Raw genomic sequence first — 15583 nt, forward strand, 5'->3', positions numbered from 1 at the left:
TAGGCCTCATAAAAACGAAACTGACAAAAACATAAATTAGATTACACATTGTAAAACTGGGATGAGATACATCACAAAATGAGATGAAATTTATTTCACTGGTAATACGGCAAGGCTTTTGGTCACAGCAGGTGAGCTTTCTTAATGCCTGATGACAATAGCAAATGAAGGTGCCATTGAATCGTACAGGTCACATGATCATACCGTCACAAGACTCAAAGGGTTATATATCCTTTTTAAAACAACTTTTTGCTCAAATCCACAATGTTAGCCACATCACAAAAGTTCAGCTCATGCCTTTGACCTCAAAGCCCTGCTACTACATCTAAGGCACGTAAACCTCGCAAATTTTGGTGATATAAGCCCCACGTTGTCCACAGCTATCGTTACAGATATTCACAAGCAGCTCCGGAAAAGCAGACTGCATGTGGAACACATTCCTTATCACCGTTCAGTCCTCTGCTAACTGCTCCCTGCTGGAGCGCAACAGTTAGTTCTGCTTTGAAACGAACAACAATGCAACAATAAGGGCTCCGTTTTTTTGTGATAAGCGTTAACATAAAGAAATGATCTAGCTACGGTAAAGGCTCATTTAGTCAGCCGTATCTGTGGAATTAGCAGAAACGACAGGTAGTGGGGGGACATTTGAGGAGATTTTAAATGAGTTCAGTTGGCATAGAGTCTGCAATCAGGTCGAACACTTCAAAGCTGCCGTAATGAAGCTACGAAACCATATTGTCAAAGACTCAAACAGATTTTTATTCTAGTATAGATAAGACTACCCCTGTGGAACCCTTCGTATGTAAAGATGTGATGCACTTAATGTATGTAAAGTATGTAAAAAAGTACACTAAAAAACTAATTTTATGGAATTTTACTGTTTTGTTATACACATATTTTTGAAATACAGTACAAAGTTGTTAAATTACAGAATCAAACTACAAATTGTAATTTTACTTTACAAAAAAAATATTTTATGGTATTTTTCTGACCTCTCAGCTTCCGGAATGTTACCCTTTTTATGCGATTTTTTTACAGTGAAAAGGTTTGTTTTAAACAATTTTTCAGACCTATATACTAGTTTATTAAATTTAATTAATCCATTGAGCAAAATCTAAGGTCCACCAAAATACACCTAAGCCACTCTTAAATATGTATGAATATCAATATATCATCAAAACTAGATTTCACTGTAAAAAAAACTAAGAGGTGGAGATTTTGCATGAATTAGGTTGATCTGAATCATAGAAAAGTGCATGACAAGAAGGAAGGTCCACCACTAAAAACTCACTATCACTGGAGTAAAAGCAGATCATACAAATGTGGTCATACAAATGCGAATTAGCCACTCATTTTCTTAAAATGGTACAATCTAAAAATGCTGGGTTATTGTCCACCCATATTTGGGTCAAGGAGTGATGAACACATCTACCCAAAAAAGTCTATATTAGTTATTAATGCAATATTTTTCCCAACTATGTGCTGACAAAACCCAGCATGGGTTAATTGATAACCCAATGTTTGGGTTCGTCCCCTTTTGACCCAACCATGGGTTAAAAATAACCCAGCATTTTCTAGTGTTGCCATGAGACTGTGTTGGTTACATAAGAAATTACCAAACATGTCAACCACTTTTCACTTCTAATTACTTTTAACCAACTGGTCTCAATGTAATTTGTAGTGAATGTATAAATTCAGTTCCTAAGAATTTCAGACTGCTCATCACATTAATTATGGTTATTAATTGTACTAACGTTTATCAACCAGAGAATGTGCGTTTTTGATCTTAAGGAGTATCGTTTTATTATTTAAAACCTAAAAACGTTTTGTAAAATGTTTTGCTCGAACAGTGTACAAAAACATACCAGGGTCAGTGTATTAGGTTATGACAATAAATAATGACAATCGTTGAGAGTATAAATGTTAAATTACACTTAAAGTTGAGGGAATTCGGGGATTAATTTACTATAGGCATATATGTTTCAAAATCTGATCTGTACAGGTAAATTACTTTTGTCTCTGTTTATCTTTTTATTCAAAAAAATAATAATTAAACAAAGGTACAAACTGTACGTTTTATTGTTGCTGAGGTGATACCCTTAAGGCTTCCTTTTTGTATCTCTACAGGTAAAAAAACATACAATGTACCCTTTTAGAGTACATAATTGTACACGAAGGACACAATGTTCATTAATGAAACTAAAAGGTAGAACATTTGTTTCGTATTTAGTAAAGGTACAAAAAGGAATGCTTACCACCTCAAGTGACAATAAAGGGATAGTTCACCCAAAAATGAAAATTCTGACATTTAAAACTCTGAATAAATGTCTTTGTTCTGCTGAACACAAAGGAAGATATTTGGAAGAATGTCAGTAACCGAACAGATCTCATCCCCAATTTACTGCCATAATAGGGAAAATAAATACTAGAGTAAATGGGGGATGAGATCTGTTTGGTTGCTAACATTCTTCCTAATATCTTCCTTTGTGTTCAGCAGAACAAATACATTTATACAGGTTTGGAACAACTTGACGGTAAGTAAATGTTGACAGGATTTTCATTTTTGGGTGAACTATCCCTTTTGTCCTTTTTCTGACAGTCAATCTAAGAAAAATGCCAAAATCAATTTAAATGTCATTGGCAGAGCATATTTAGAATGAATTACTCTATTTATTACTCTTTTCATCATGCATTATTATCGAAATCCTTGATCTACATTTTTCAAAAATTGTTCAGAGTTTGAAGAACTTACCTGTAACCTCCCATCCGCACAAACAAACGGCAAAACAACAAAACAATAAGATGTGAAAAAGCAACTTTTAATTAAATTCATAATAAAATGAAACCGCAGCAATCAGAAATCAATCAGAACGACGATATTAAAAAGGCAGATTATAGTACAGAAATTTTTATGTAGTCCTGATGAATCGGCATGTACATTGAACAAACTTTAATGAGGGTGAACTGAGAGGTTCATTTCAACACACACATCTACTTAACCATGAGCTCGGTGCAAAGATGATATAGACATACTGTACGATTCCCCACATAAAAAAGTAACATATACACATTTGAAAGTTTCATTTAAAAAAATACATTATGATACCGGACGCTGACTTAAGTTAACCTAGTTAAAACAAGGGTTGGGTGAACCAAAAACGAAAAGAACTTGGAAACGATTTAAGGCGAGAACAGGTGAACATGGAGACGAGAGAAAAAAGAAATGTGGGTCAGTGCGCTTTGCGTTTCCTCTTTTTTGTCTTCTTGTCTTTCTTCTTGCCAGCGCATTTCACACAGAACCAGGACTGGTCCTCTGGAGGGGCCGCTACGAGACCCACACAGGGCCTGAAAGATAGAGACGGATCGCTTTTAGAGTATATCATCTAGCACCTTTTGTGCCAAGTGTGAATAAAATGAATAAAAACAATTGCATCTGTGTGACTTGAACATGAATCTGAAAGTAATATTATTTATTTTATGTTAACAATCTTATTTTAAATGATTAATAAAAGCACATTATTTAATAAAACAAATGCTTGTCTTCTTAATCTCTCATCTCAAACCCCTCCAACCATCCGACTTATTTTAGATGAAACACCCTATTCTTATGACTTAATTCATTCAAAATAGATTAAACCAAGAAGTTAAAGTGATAGTTCATCCAAAAATGAAAATTCTGTCATCATTTGCTCACCTTCTTGTCATTTCAAACGTGTATGACTTTCTTTCTTCTGCAGAACACAATAGAAGATATTTTGAAGAAAGTTGGTAACCGAACCCATTCACTTCTATTGTGTGGACACAAAACCAATGCAAGTAAATGGGGTCCTGTTAACAACATTTTTCTAAATATCTTCTTTTGTGTTTTGCGGAAGAAAGAAAGCCGTACAGGATTAAAATAACAAGAGGGTGAGTAAATGATGACAGAATTTTTATTTTTGGGTGAACTATCACTAAGTTCATGTGGACTTAAATGGATGGTGTAAAACATGAGTAAACAAAGCTTTTTGTACCAATGATACCAGTCGTCACACTCATCACAGCCGATCATGGGACTGCCATCATCAGGTTTGTTGCATCCCGGACAGATCCAAATTTGATTACCCCACTCATCCCGAATCTACGTTGAACAAACACGTAACTCAAATACACTCTTACATCTAGCATAGCACAAAATGAAAACATCTTTATATAGTTTATATAGTTAATAAATAATGTTATACCACAGATTTAAGCTGTAATGAAATGTCTGCACACCTCTGATAAACTCTGCAAAAGCTTTTTTTATTGTGACTAATACAACTTTTTAAAGTTTGTCTGCATGTGTGTATATGAGACTAACCACGTATGCACTGACGGTCTCCGTGACAACGCTGCATCCACGTGCTTTGGCTTGGCTGGGTGATGGCTGAATGGGGGTGGGTGGGGTTGGAAGAGGCAGGACAGTGGGAGGACGAGGTGGGGGCACCACAGGAGCGGGGGCAGGCGGAGGGGGAGCCGGAGGGGAACGCATCCTAGCCCCCGGACCGGACTTGGCCATCGGGGTCCGTGGCGGCGGAGGGGTGGGTTCTGAATCTGGGACCACCTTGCTGATCACACTGGAGAGGACAGAGTCAAGAGAGAGAGAGAGAGAGAGAGAGCGATAAAAACACACATGGAAGAGTTACATAATGCATGATTTTCCTATACCGCTGGTTGTTGAGTATACAGATATGACTGCAAAAATATTGCATTTTGGGTCATTTTATAATTGAAATGATGTCTTCCTATTTTTCAACAAGTAATTTTTGTTTCATCATCCTCTGTCAATCCTCACGGTCCTATTTTTTGCTGTTAAAAATGAGTAAACACTAAGTAAAAAGTCAAAGCACACACTGCAAAAGGGTAATATTTGCTTTTATTTTCAGAAAATTTACAGTCAGAATAAACCACAATCCGAATATTCCAGTTTTCAAGCTGCAATACGTAATTTCATTTTTTTGGTTAAAAGTAGTAATAAAGTTATCCATCAAGTACGTAATCATTGAGTTTTTAAAACGGTCACATCACCACAACGTTAAGCTTATAATAATAATATAACATTTGAGCTGTCGGATGCGATTTTGCAGAAAATGTCAGTTGGACGTCATTCGACTTCAACTCGCGTACAAGGAACCTGCAATTTTATGTTTCAAACAAAGATGGCAATAGAGAGGCAAACGTTCCCGACTGCAGATTTAAAAAAAATTAAGAATCTAAAAAATCGAACGAAACTTTTAACACAGACAATAAAACAACACATTATTATTTACAATACCGATAATTCCAATTACTTTGATTATTTTGGACAATTTATACCAGTATTATAATGATCATTATTAGAAAGCTCTTCTCTTTGTTTTTTAAACAACATTCACACGTTGCGTTCACGTCACATTTTAAACGATTCCAGACATCCTGATTGAACCCTGCTGTTGCTGAGTAACAGGGTGACTGACAGGCTCAGAGAGAGTGGACAGCGCTGCTTACTATGGTATTGACCCTGAGAAGGGTGTGTCAAACGGTCAGCTCCAATTACGCACACAGACACTCATTATTTATGCTTTATCTGAGCGACACCTCACACAGGCGCACACGCACAGCACTCTCTTTTAGAACGAGATGGGATGTATGTGTGGGGTATGCACTGTCCAGGATGTGACCCAGAGACCTCAGTGAGGTCAAAGTGCACCTGTGCTTTTCAAATGCATCAAAGGTGCTTCTGTTGAGGTCTTGCAACATTTATACTGTAGTCTTATAACACAAGAAATCTTTCATTCAACTTCCAATTCTTATGTTAACATAGAAAAACACACACTTTCCCTTGAATAAACGTCTCATTAAACACTTCGGATTTCAAGCTTCAAACCTATCATTTCGCATTTTGCAAATGAAACGGCATCACGGCCTAATACTACACAGTATTAAAGATGAAAAATGGTTGAGTATTTTCGTAACCAGGCACAGAAAACGGTATTAACCGTTCCAATGATATAAATACAAATTACTAATATTGTCCGACCCTGATATAGTAACCGGTAAACATCATGCATCTCTAAAATCGTTCGACCTAAAAGAAATGAAAACATAAACAACATCTAAAGCGTCGTGGGTTTTGTAAACTGGAAAACAAACATGCGCACAAAAGAAACGCATTCTCCTCTTAAAAAGGCTGCTGATTTTGTTTTTCCTAAAGAACAGACACAGGTGCAAGAGCACATCAGACGCGCAGCCTGAGAATAAAGGCGTTTCTTTACAAACACGCACAACATTTCCTGTCCTGCATGCAGGTGGATCTGAAAAGGTGAGGAAGAAATTCAAAAGCCCAGTCAAAACACGAACAGACGTTCGAGACTGTCTAAATCACGCTGGTCATTACCGCGACATCAGTCACGTGTAGACATACGGGAATCGGTAATCGCCTTACCTGTAGTATGTGCCGTGTGTGTGTGTGTATGAGGGGGTTAAGTGGTGTGAACACTGGCGCTATTGATAGAAGTGTGCAGGAGGGGGCTGCGATGTGGGGTGGGTGTCTGTGTGTGTTTGCCCCCCTCAAAGACCTCACGGCCGCCTGGGACTGGTCACAAGACCCAAAGACTGAAACTCACACCTGTAGACAGACTCACAGACTCTGACCACACAGAGAGCTGTCTGATACCCTCAACCCTCCGTGTCTATGCTCGTGTGGGGTACTTACATCTTGTCTTGTCCAGCGCCCACTCTGAGGGTCAGTCGGGGTATGACTGGAGACGGCGGGACAGCGGAAGAAACATCAGCCTGTAGAGAAACAGAAATCAATTGAAATATGTTAAATCAGCCCTTCGTCGCATTAGGAATTTCTCGAATGCAGCGGTCTATCAAACAGGGAACCTTCGATATAGAATAGACGGATATCCATTTTAACACAGAGGAAACAGAAAAAAAATCTGGAAAACTTGTATAAACATAAAAATATAATAACTTGGCAGAAAAAGACAAGTGTAGCCAAGAGTGATTATTTCATAAGGTACTACAAGAATTCAAGTTAGGCCCGAGGTAGTCCCCTTCTGTCTGAACAATGCAAACAGTGTAACAACATATTAAGTTGTTATGAAGTATAACAGAGTAACTATTACAATGTCCTTGAAATGACATTTCATGCGGTGTGTAATGTTGCTGTGTGTGAATGTAAGCAGTCTGCCAAATTGTAAAGCCGAAAGTGAACGAATAATAAAGTTATTGGCTTGGGAAAAAAGGAGTCGACTGAATCACGCGAACGAGTCGTCTGCCGTTCAAATTTCAGTTCCGGGTCAGATTGCATCACTCTGTGTAATGCCCGCCTACTTTTCATTTGCGATGCTGTATGCGGTAGACCAATCACAGCAGAATAGACCATCTGACCAATCAGATCAGAGTAGGCGGACAGAAAGGAGGGGATTAGACGGATGAATCGCGGAACGAATCATTTGAGAGGCAGTCATGAAGTAAGGTAATAATAACTCCATATTATTAGAAAATGTTTTTACGCCTTGTATGTACGTAAACTTGTTGATGGACACTCCATAAACCAAAGTAGGACCTTAAAAATCACAAAATATTTACTCTTGGGAGTAAAATGGGATATTGATTTTATTAGGTGTCTATTGGTTTGGAATCAAACCATTGTATTCACACAACCTATCATTGTTTAATGCAATAAACGATACAACGGTCAACGTTATAAATCTGTTCTGTTTTGTTTGTGTTTGAGGCAGAATGATGTGAAATGTCTGTAAAAATAATGTACAGCAGAAAATAAAAATACAGAAAAAGAGTACATAATGTTTAAATGAGCTTTTACATTATCTGTTGCAGAGTTTTTATAATTTAGTTTTCAGTTTTATTGTAGTTTTATTAACAGTGTTGGGTAAGTTACTCTGAAAAAGTAATGAATTACTAGTTACTAATTACATATTCAATAGTGTAATTAGATTACTGTACAAATTACACTTAATTACTCATTACTAATTACTTTCTCTATCCTGCATCAACCTTGATTAGAATTGATTCAAGGATAGACATGAAACTGCTTATTTAATTCATTCAAATATATAGTAAATAACTACATAAATTATTATAATTAACTGACCAAAGTATTACAAATGTGAGAAGGATACATTAAAGCATACATTTTAAAATTAGACTTATAATTTTGATGTCATTTTCACTATTGAATATATTACACAGTATTTAGTTCAATTACATCAGAAGTAACTGTAATTAAATTACAGAGTTAATCCCTAAATTAAGAGTAATCACTTACTTTACTTTTTCAAGGGAAAATAATTAAATTACAGTAACTAATTAACTAGTTACACCCAATACTGTTTATTAATATTTTGAATTAGCTTTTATTTATTTTTTGTTTTTAGTTGATAATTTTAATTAACTTTTTGGCAGTTTTGTTATTAACTTTTTATTTTATTATTTGTTAATTTTTATGTTGCCTTTTTCGTGTTTTAGTTTTAGGGTTTATTTATTTTAAAGCCACAATATGGAATATTTGGACCGCTAGATGTTGCACTTTCGAAATAACAACAAAAGGCGAAGCTAAATGACGTTATGTAGGAGAGTGGACTTATGGGACATGTCGTTTTCACAATCCAGAGGCGTATGGAGATCTCCCATCATGTTCACGGACGAGGTAATGAATTAATTTGATTTTATGTCACCGTAATGAATTAGCTTGCAAGAAACGTGGAATGTCATGCTACGTTTGCCCGCGACTGATATTGGACTGTCAATTGATTTGGTAGCGTAATGCTACACAGTTTTACCTGTTTAAAACAGTCATACAGTCGTCGTTTAAAAAGTAAATTGGAACGAACCCACAGCATTTACAAGTAACGTTATTGGCTACATATTTTTGTGTGACATATACTGTATTTCATAGGGTAACTGCATTCATAATAACTATTCAAATAATCTGTGCATGAGTATTTCGTGTACAATAAAAAAAATGTGCTTACCTGTCTATTAAAACACATGCGAGAACGGAGTCTGTGTCGAGTCCAAGTTGGTCGCGAAGCTCTCTCCATTTAGAAAACGCTTTTATTAATATTAAAAAGGATATTAATCCATGTTTTATTTCTTCGTTTGTCCATAAGCCTGCTTGCCTCATTTGGCCTACGTTTACACTTTTTTGGGTTTCCTTTACTCGCCAAAGAGTAATCGTGATCCATAATAACAGAACAACAGAAGCTGCGTCCAAGATGCTGTATAACCACTTCCGCATTTGCGTGTTGCCGTAGTTTTACAACCGAAAACTGAAGGTAGTGCGGAGCACCGGATATTAAGTCACTGATATGCGACAAATACTGTAAAAGGGAGACATGGGACGGGCCATTATTTTAAATAGGAATTTCTCTGGATTTGCACATTCTTGGGAACATTTGGGATAATGTAAGTACACAACTGCATGAACTATATCACACTGTGCAAGTGATTTTTGGATATTTCATAACAAAATTCTTCCATATTGTGGCTTTAAGTTAAAAATATTTTTTTAATATTATATTAAAATAAATAAATTATTTTTTATATTATATTTATTTAATATTTAAATGATTAAAAATAATTAAAAAAAGATCAAAATTTTTATTCCTGAGGCAACATTTCTAATTTAAATTAGTTTTTCAGATAATCTTTCAGTCAATATTTTATTTGATTTCAATAAACAGAAATGTTTTTTAAGATTAGTTTTAGTAAATGATAATAACGTTGATGTGTTGTTGATTCATTCAGAAAAAGTCTCAAAAGTTTTTTTAATGAACTGCTACACATTTTTTTATTAATTTAGGAATAAAACAAGTTTTGTGGTTAGCATTTTTTGAAAGACTTCACATTTTCTTTCCATGTAAGTGTTCGACTGCTCATATCACACTGGTCAAAAATAGTTAGCATCAAATAAAACTCTAAATAAAGAGTTTCTTGCATACAGTTGCATACACAGAAAAATTGCAAGTTTAAGATAATAAGAGTGTCTTCTTTATTATAAACATAAGCTGAATATCAACTTGAGGGAATTCCCACCTACAAAAAATGGCCATCACTCCCAAAGCAAAGCGTGCATGTGGCCATAAATCTAAAATCAGCTATTAAAGTACAAATCTGCAACTAACAAGACAAAGGTCACGTAACCTCACCTAAAACGCACGCTCCAGTTCAGCCTTGCCGAAAAGCCCTCTATACACACACATACACACCCTTTCACACCTCTGATGCTGTCATCAGTGAGGCCAGTCAGAGCCCATGAGGAATGGAACACGGGTACAGACAGTCCGTTGTTGAAAGGTAAAAACTGCAAAATGGGAGGATGAACAGAACAAAGCGCATGAGAGATGCAGGTGATGATAGCATAGGGACGGATCGTGCGGCGCTGGCGGATGAGACCGGCGTGTAGTGTGTCTCGGGGGTTTTTCCGAGGCTTAACTGGAGTGAGGTGCTCTTTGTGTTCACGTCGGGGAGAATCCCTGCCGCTGCCGCGCTTTTGTGTGCCCAGATCCCCCATAATGCCGCTGCACTAATTGTTTAACACAGAAACATGTCTTTTCTCCCTTTAATGTTTTTGTTTTTATTGTTGCAGCGTGCATTCATTACAAAACCTTTGTGGATTTGGAGAGACTCCTCCCTGTGTCTCGCTCTTTCTCTACCCACCCCATCCTCTCTTCTCTCTGTTTTCCGCATGCTTTCTTCTACGTAAAAAGAACAACGTGAACATCAGCAGAATTGAGGAGATGGCTGGCAGGTTGCATCATTTGGAGAGAATAGCAGTGTGAGAAGACGCGTTAGCCACTGCATTAGCATATATGCATGAACCTGCCATGCGATGCCAAAAACAAACAAAAAAAATCGTCTGGAGGTATGCCTGCGCTCGCAATTCTCATTCTGCGATTTGCTTTCAGATGCCATCGTCTCAAATGGATGGGTTTTATGAAATATTATAACCGTGACGATCGCACGTTTCTTCTAGAGATACGTGCTCGGGCATGAATCGCCAGCCCCGATTGCTCCTATATGCGGGTTACACTATACTGGGGCTATACAAGGCCTGCAACTCTAAACTGGCATGAAAGATTGATCAGCAGTTTGTACTTCAGTTGATTAGAGGAGCTCTTGAGTTAACACTGGACTCGGCACAATGAACTTTAGATCGCCGTATTAATCTATGGAAAACTCTACTGAGAGAAACGGCAAAACCCTTGTTTCACATGGTACCAAACATTTCCTGTTATCGATCGTAAGATCGATAAACAGCCAATATTGTATTGTTTCTTTTAAAGGGATAGTTCACCCCAAAATGAAAATTCTGTCATGAATTCCTTGCCCTCAAGTTGTTCCAAACCTGTTTACATTTCTTTGTTTAGTTAAACACAAAGAAAGATATTTGAAGGAAAGTTAGCAACAGACAGTTCTGGGGCATCATTAACAAATTACTTTAACGCCTCTTTTGGCATAAAACAACTACTGTCGGTATTTACTAAAGACATGCAGTGAAAATTAGTGCCGAAAAGGCGTGGAAACTGGGTGCTGTTTTTGTGACTGACCTTATTGCATATGCATTTGTAGGAGTTTTCTGGCCAATGTAATAAGCAGGATAATGTACAAGCAGCCGGCTGTTATCACAAAATAAACCTGTAGATTATCCTTTACTTATTACACGGCTCGTTGGAATGCTTGATTCTGATTGGCCAGTCGCAACATCTGCAGGTTCGTTATTCCTAGATAACAACCTCTCAAAACTAATAACACACGGTAACCTGGATGCAACAAATCATTTTGACAGGTTTTTTGACAAATAAAATGGCCTGTTCGTGACATTTTATTACCTTAAAAACGAAAGTAAGCGGCTTTTCCTCGCGGAAGGTCTGCATTCGGTAAAAATGAGCTAATAAAATATTTCAAATTCACACTTCATGTCCAGTTTTTTTCTCATGTGGCAAGTAGCCGTGTAATAAGCGGGATAATGTACAAGCAGCCGACTGTTATCGCGAAATAAGCCCCTTGAGTGTGATACAAGTCTGATCACACTGTCGGGGCTTATTTCTGCAATAACAACCGGCTGCCTGTACATTATCCCATAAAAATCACGCAACGCGATTTACTAAGGTTTGCGTTAGCCATTCCACTGGTATTTACGGCTTTATTTAACGCGCTAATGTGCGCTGCTCTTAGTAGAGTGAGTTGGTCATTATGGGAATTAGACACTACGCTTGTTTTTTAATGTGCGCCTTGTTGGTAAATCACCTGCGGAAATTTATTTTCACTCTCATTTGTGTTTTTTTACTGCGCTCTCGCGCTATTTTGCCCTGTGTAGTAAACTGACCCAAAATCTGTAATAGTATTTGATTAAGTATGCTGTTAGGACCAATTATGTGGGTTCTTTTAGTATGAAACAGAAATTTGGAAACACTGCTTGGTATTAAAGGGTAACTCCGGCCAAAAATGAAAATTCTGCCATTAATTACTAACCTTCAAGTAGTTTAACATCTGTAGGACCTCCATTTTTCCCAAAAACGCAAATTAAGGTAGTTTTGGTAGCTTTCTGACTCCTCTTTAGATTTCAACGCAACCAATCTTCAAAGTGCTGAAAGTGCCTAAAGAAATCGTAAAAATTGTTCACGTGACTCCTGTGGTTCAGTATAAATTAATATAATGCGACGAGGATACTTTTTGTGCGCAAACAAACAAAACTAACAACTATATTAAAAAACTTCCTGATTAGAGTGTTAGTTTCCAGCGCGCGTTCCCGAGAGCCACACGATAGTGCATCCGGTGTCAGCATCGCTCGACGCATGCGCGTTCTGATGTAGAGCCTGTGTGGTTAGAACGCGCACGCGTCGAGCAATGCTGACACAGGATGCACTGTCATGTAGCTCGTGTGTTTGGTTGCGTTGCAACCTGAGGAGTCAGAAAGCTTCCAAAACTACCTTAATTTGCGTTTTTGGGAAAAATGGAGGTCATACAGATGTTAAACTACTAACTTTTTTAGTAATTAGTAATTAATTGCAGAATTTTCATTTTTGGCCGGAGCTACTCTTTAAGGCTGTCACAATATCAGATTTTCTCGGCCCAAAGAATTCACAATGACGATACTCTCGCAATGTCTATTGGTTTTTAAATATATATCTTTTATTTTGTTCATTTAGGTGTAAAACCACCACAAACAATGTTGAGGGTGAAGCAGACACTGATGCACTGAAGTATTCACGATATTAGTGCATCGATAATCATGCTTATTAATATCATTATTCATATCACAATTATTGACCAAACTTGTCGCATCCCTACATCGTATGACACTGATTTCAGGAAGCTGCTATTAAAAGTTTTAGGTTAAATACAAGTAGCTGCGACCTCCCACTTGAAACATGCAAGAAGGGAACTTATTTACTAACTTCAGAGTGACCACAGGGAAATGACGTCCAACGCTTAAGCAAGTACACTCCTCTCCTCCTCCCTAAGGATGGAGCTAAGGTTGTGTGTCTTGACGATAAGGCCTGCGCATGTGTGTGTATGTGCATATGTGTAAGCGAACGTGTGCACACATTCAGGGTGACCCACAATGGCAGGACGAGATAGTACTATCTGCTTATGTTAATTAGTCTTTAAGTGGTTGAGGAGGTGGGAGCAATGTCTTTCTCCCCAAAAGTGCCCCGTCCTACTTAACCTGCTCCTATCGCGATTTGTCCGGCTCATTCAAACGCACATCGCACGCCCACACCGCCGCAGACGGCTGCGGCACTGCGCAAATTGATTAATCAGCTACTAAATGGATGTAAAGCATTGTAAACCTAGCACGGCACGGAAAATGACCTTGCTGTTTAAAAGTGCTATGAGCTAAAGCGTCGATAGCGAGAACTCTTGAAATTGTACGAGTATGTAATACTGTCTAACACAATACAATTTAATATACTACAAAGGTCCTCTTTGTGCTGTTAAGCAAAGAGTCGGTGCTTTTGGGCGGAGATTAGAACGAGTGAAGAGGTTGAATCAAAATTCCACAGGACACTTTTATTGAGAAAATTCTTAATAGAGGGCTCATACCATTGGGTCTCTTTATTGTTCCTCCCAATGTTTCGGCTTTCTTTTTTACATTCAAACCCTGGTCCCCATGAGGCAACATATATACATATATACACAGTATATGGTGGTACCCATTGACTTTGTGTCCATACAATGTAAGTGAATGGGTACTGCCCTTGTTCGGTCACCAACATTATTCAAAGTATTTTCATTTTTCATATTGTCTCAAAATCATTTAAATGAATGAGCCGAAATCAGATCTGTTGAAACCAATAGCAAAAAGGAAATACAGTATGACAGATGACCAAACCACTACATATTCAAAAAAAAAGTAATTGAAAACTTAGTGAGCAGTAAGACCTTACATATACTATCCATATCTGGTCATAATATCCATTAAACAAATATGACGCATTTTTTTCTCTTACACTATCATTGAGTTTGAGTTGTCCCTATCTCCTTTCTCTCTCAATTTCTGTAATTCCATGTTTGGCTGCAGTACTTCTGAGGCAGTTCTCAGGGAACAGGATGTTGTGGTTAAGGTCCAGAGATAGCAGATTGCATTGTGGTCCTACAGCATTGGCATTGTGGCTGGATTTGTCCGGTTTTATGTAAACGCAATACTCTTTTCACCTGAACTAATACAACCAGTGGTGTAAAGCCCCTTACTGCTACCGACGGCATTTTTCTGCTAATCTCTAGGGATTTAAGTCCCTTGCACACATACCTCAGGCCAATGACTGATAACCCCCCCTCGGCTCTCCGCCCCCTCGACTCTACCTCTTCGTTTTCCCTTCCTCTCAATCTCTTGTCTTTTTTCTTTTCTTCGGGGTGGCGGCAAAGCAGCCTTGCAGAAAATTTAAGTGATGGAAAGATTTAAGCAGGTGGAGAACGAGAGAAATCGCTTTCTCAATCCCATCTCCCAGTGGCAGCGGGAGACAGAGAGAACGACAAAAAGAGTGCCGGGGTCAGGGATTCAGGTAGCGAAAGGAAAAGAGACAGAAAAGCGGGAAAAATGGAATTCCGCGGCAGCCCAAATCAATTCAAGCTGCTCTGATGTGGTATACATACATTATCATCGGCGTTGGATGGTGAAAGGCGATTGGAGAACGAGTTTGATACAGAAGAACTAACACGTTCTTTCGTTCAAGCTCTTTTCGCAGACACGTACACACTTTAAAATGGGGGTATGAATTGGGTAAACAGAGGCTTTGAGGTGTATTATCCCTTGTTTGATTTGCACACAGATTGATAGTCCATTGTGTGTGTGTCTGTATGGGGGCTCCACACAAGGAACAGGATTCCAGGGACAAATCGACCGGAAAAGACGGAAATGTAAATGTAGCTCAGCAATCTACCTCTGATCTCAAATGTACACACACACACACACACAGGGACACAACGACAGTGACACACACACACACACACACACACACACACACACACACACACACACACACACACACACACACACACACACACACACACACACACACACACACACACACACACACACACACAC

At 38.0% G+C, this 15583-nt stretch overlaps 1 protein-coding gene across 2 annotated transcripts in view; it reads right to left on the reverse strand.

Annotated features, from left to right (window-relative positions):
- Positions 1-2798: 2798 nt before the first annotated feature.
- The window catches only part of taf3 (TAF3 RNA polymerase II, TATA box binding protein (TBP)-associated facto), a 50610-nt gene continuing 37825 nt past the window's right edge, over positions 2799-15583 (reverse strand). For both annotated transcript variants that reach the window (XM_057323491.1, XM_057323492.1), the window contains 4 exons: positions 6716-6795; positions 4343-4598; positions 4014-4120; positions 2799-3345 (listed from right to left, as the gene is read on the reverse strand). In XM_057323491.1, coding sequence (XP_057179474.1) covers positions 3231-3345; positions 4014-4120; positions 4343-4598; positions 6716-6795 — 558 coding nt within the window. In that variant the 3' untranslated portion in view covers positions 2799-3230. The remainder of the gene's footprint in view (positions 3346-4013; positions 4121-4342; positions 4599-6715; positions 6796-15583) is intronic.

The sequence above is a fragment of the Triplophysa rosa genome, linkage group LG24 (genome assembly GCF_024868665.1).
Source record: "Triplophysa rosa linkage group LG24, Trosa_1v2, whole genome shotgun sequence".
Lineage (NCBI taxonomy): Eukaryota > Metazoa > Chordata > Actinopteri > Cypriniformes > Nemacheilidae > Triplophysa > Triplophysa rosa.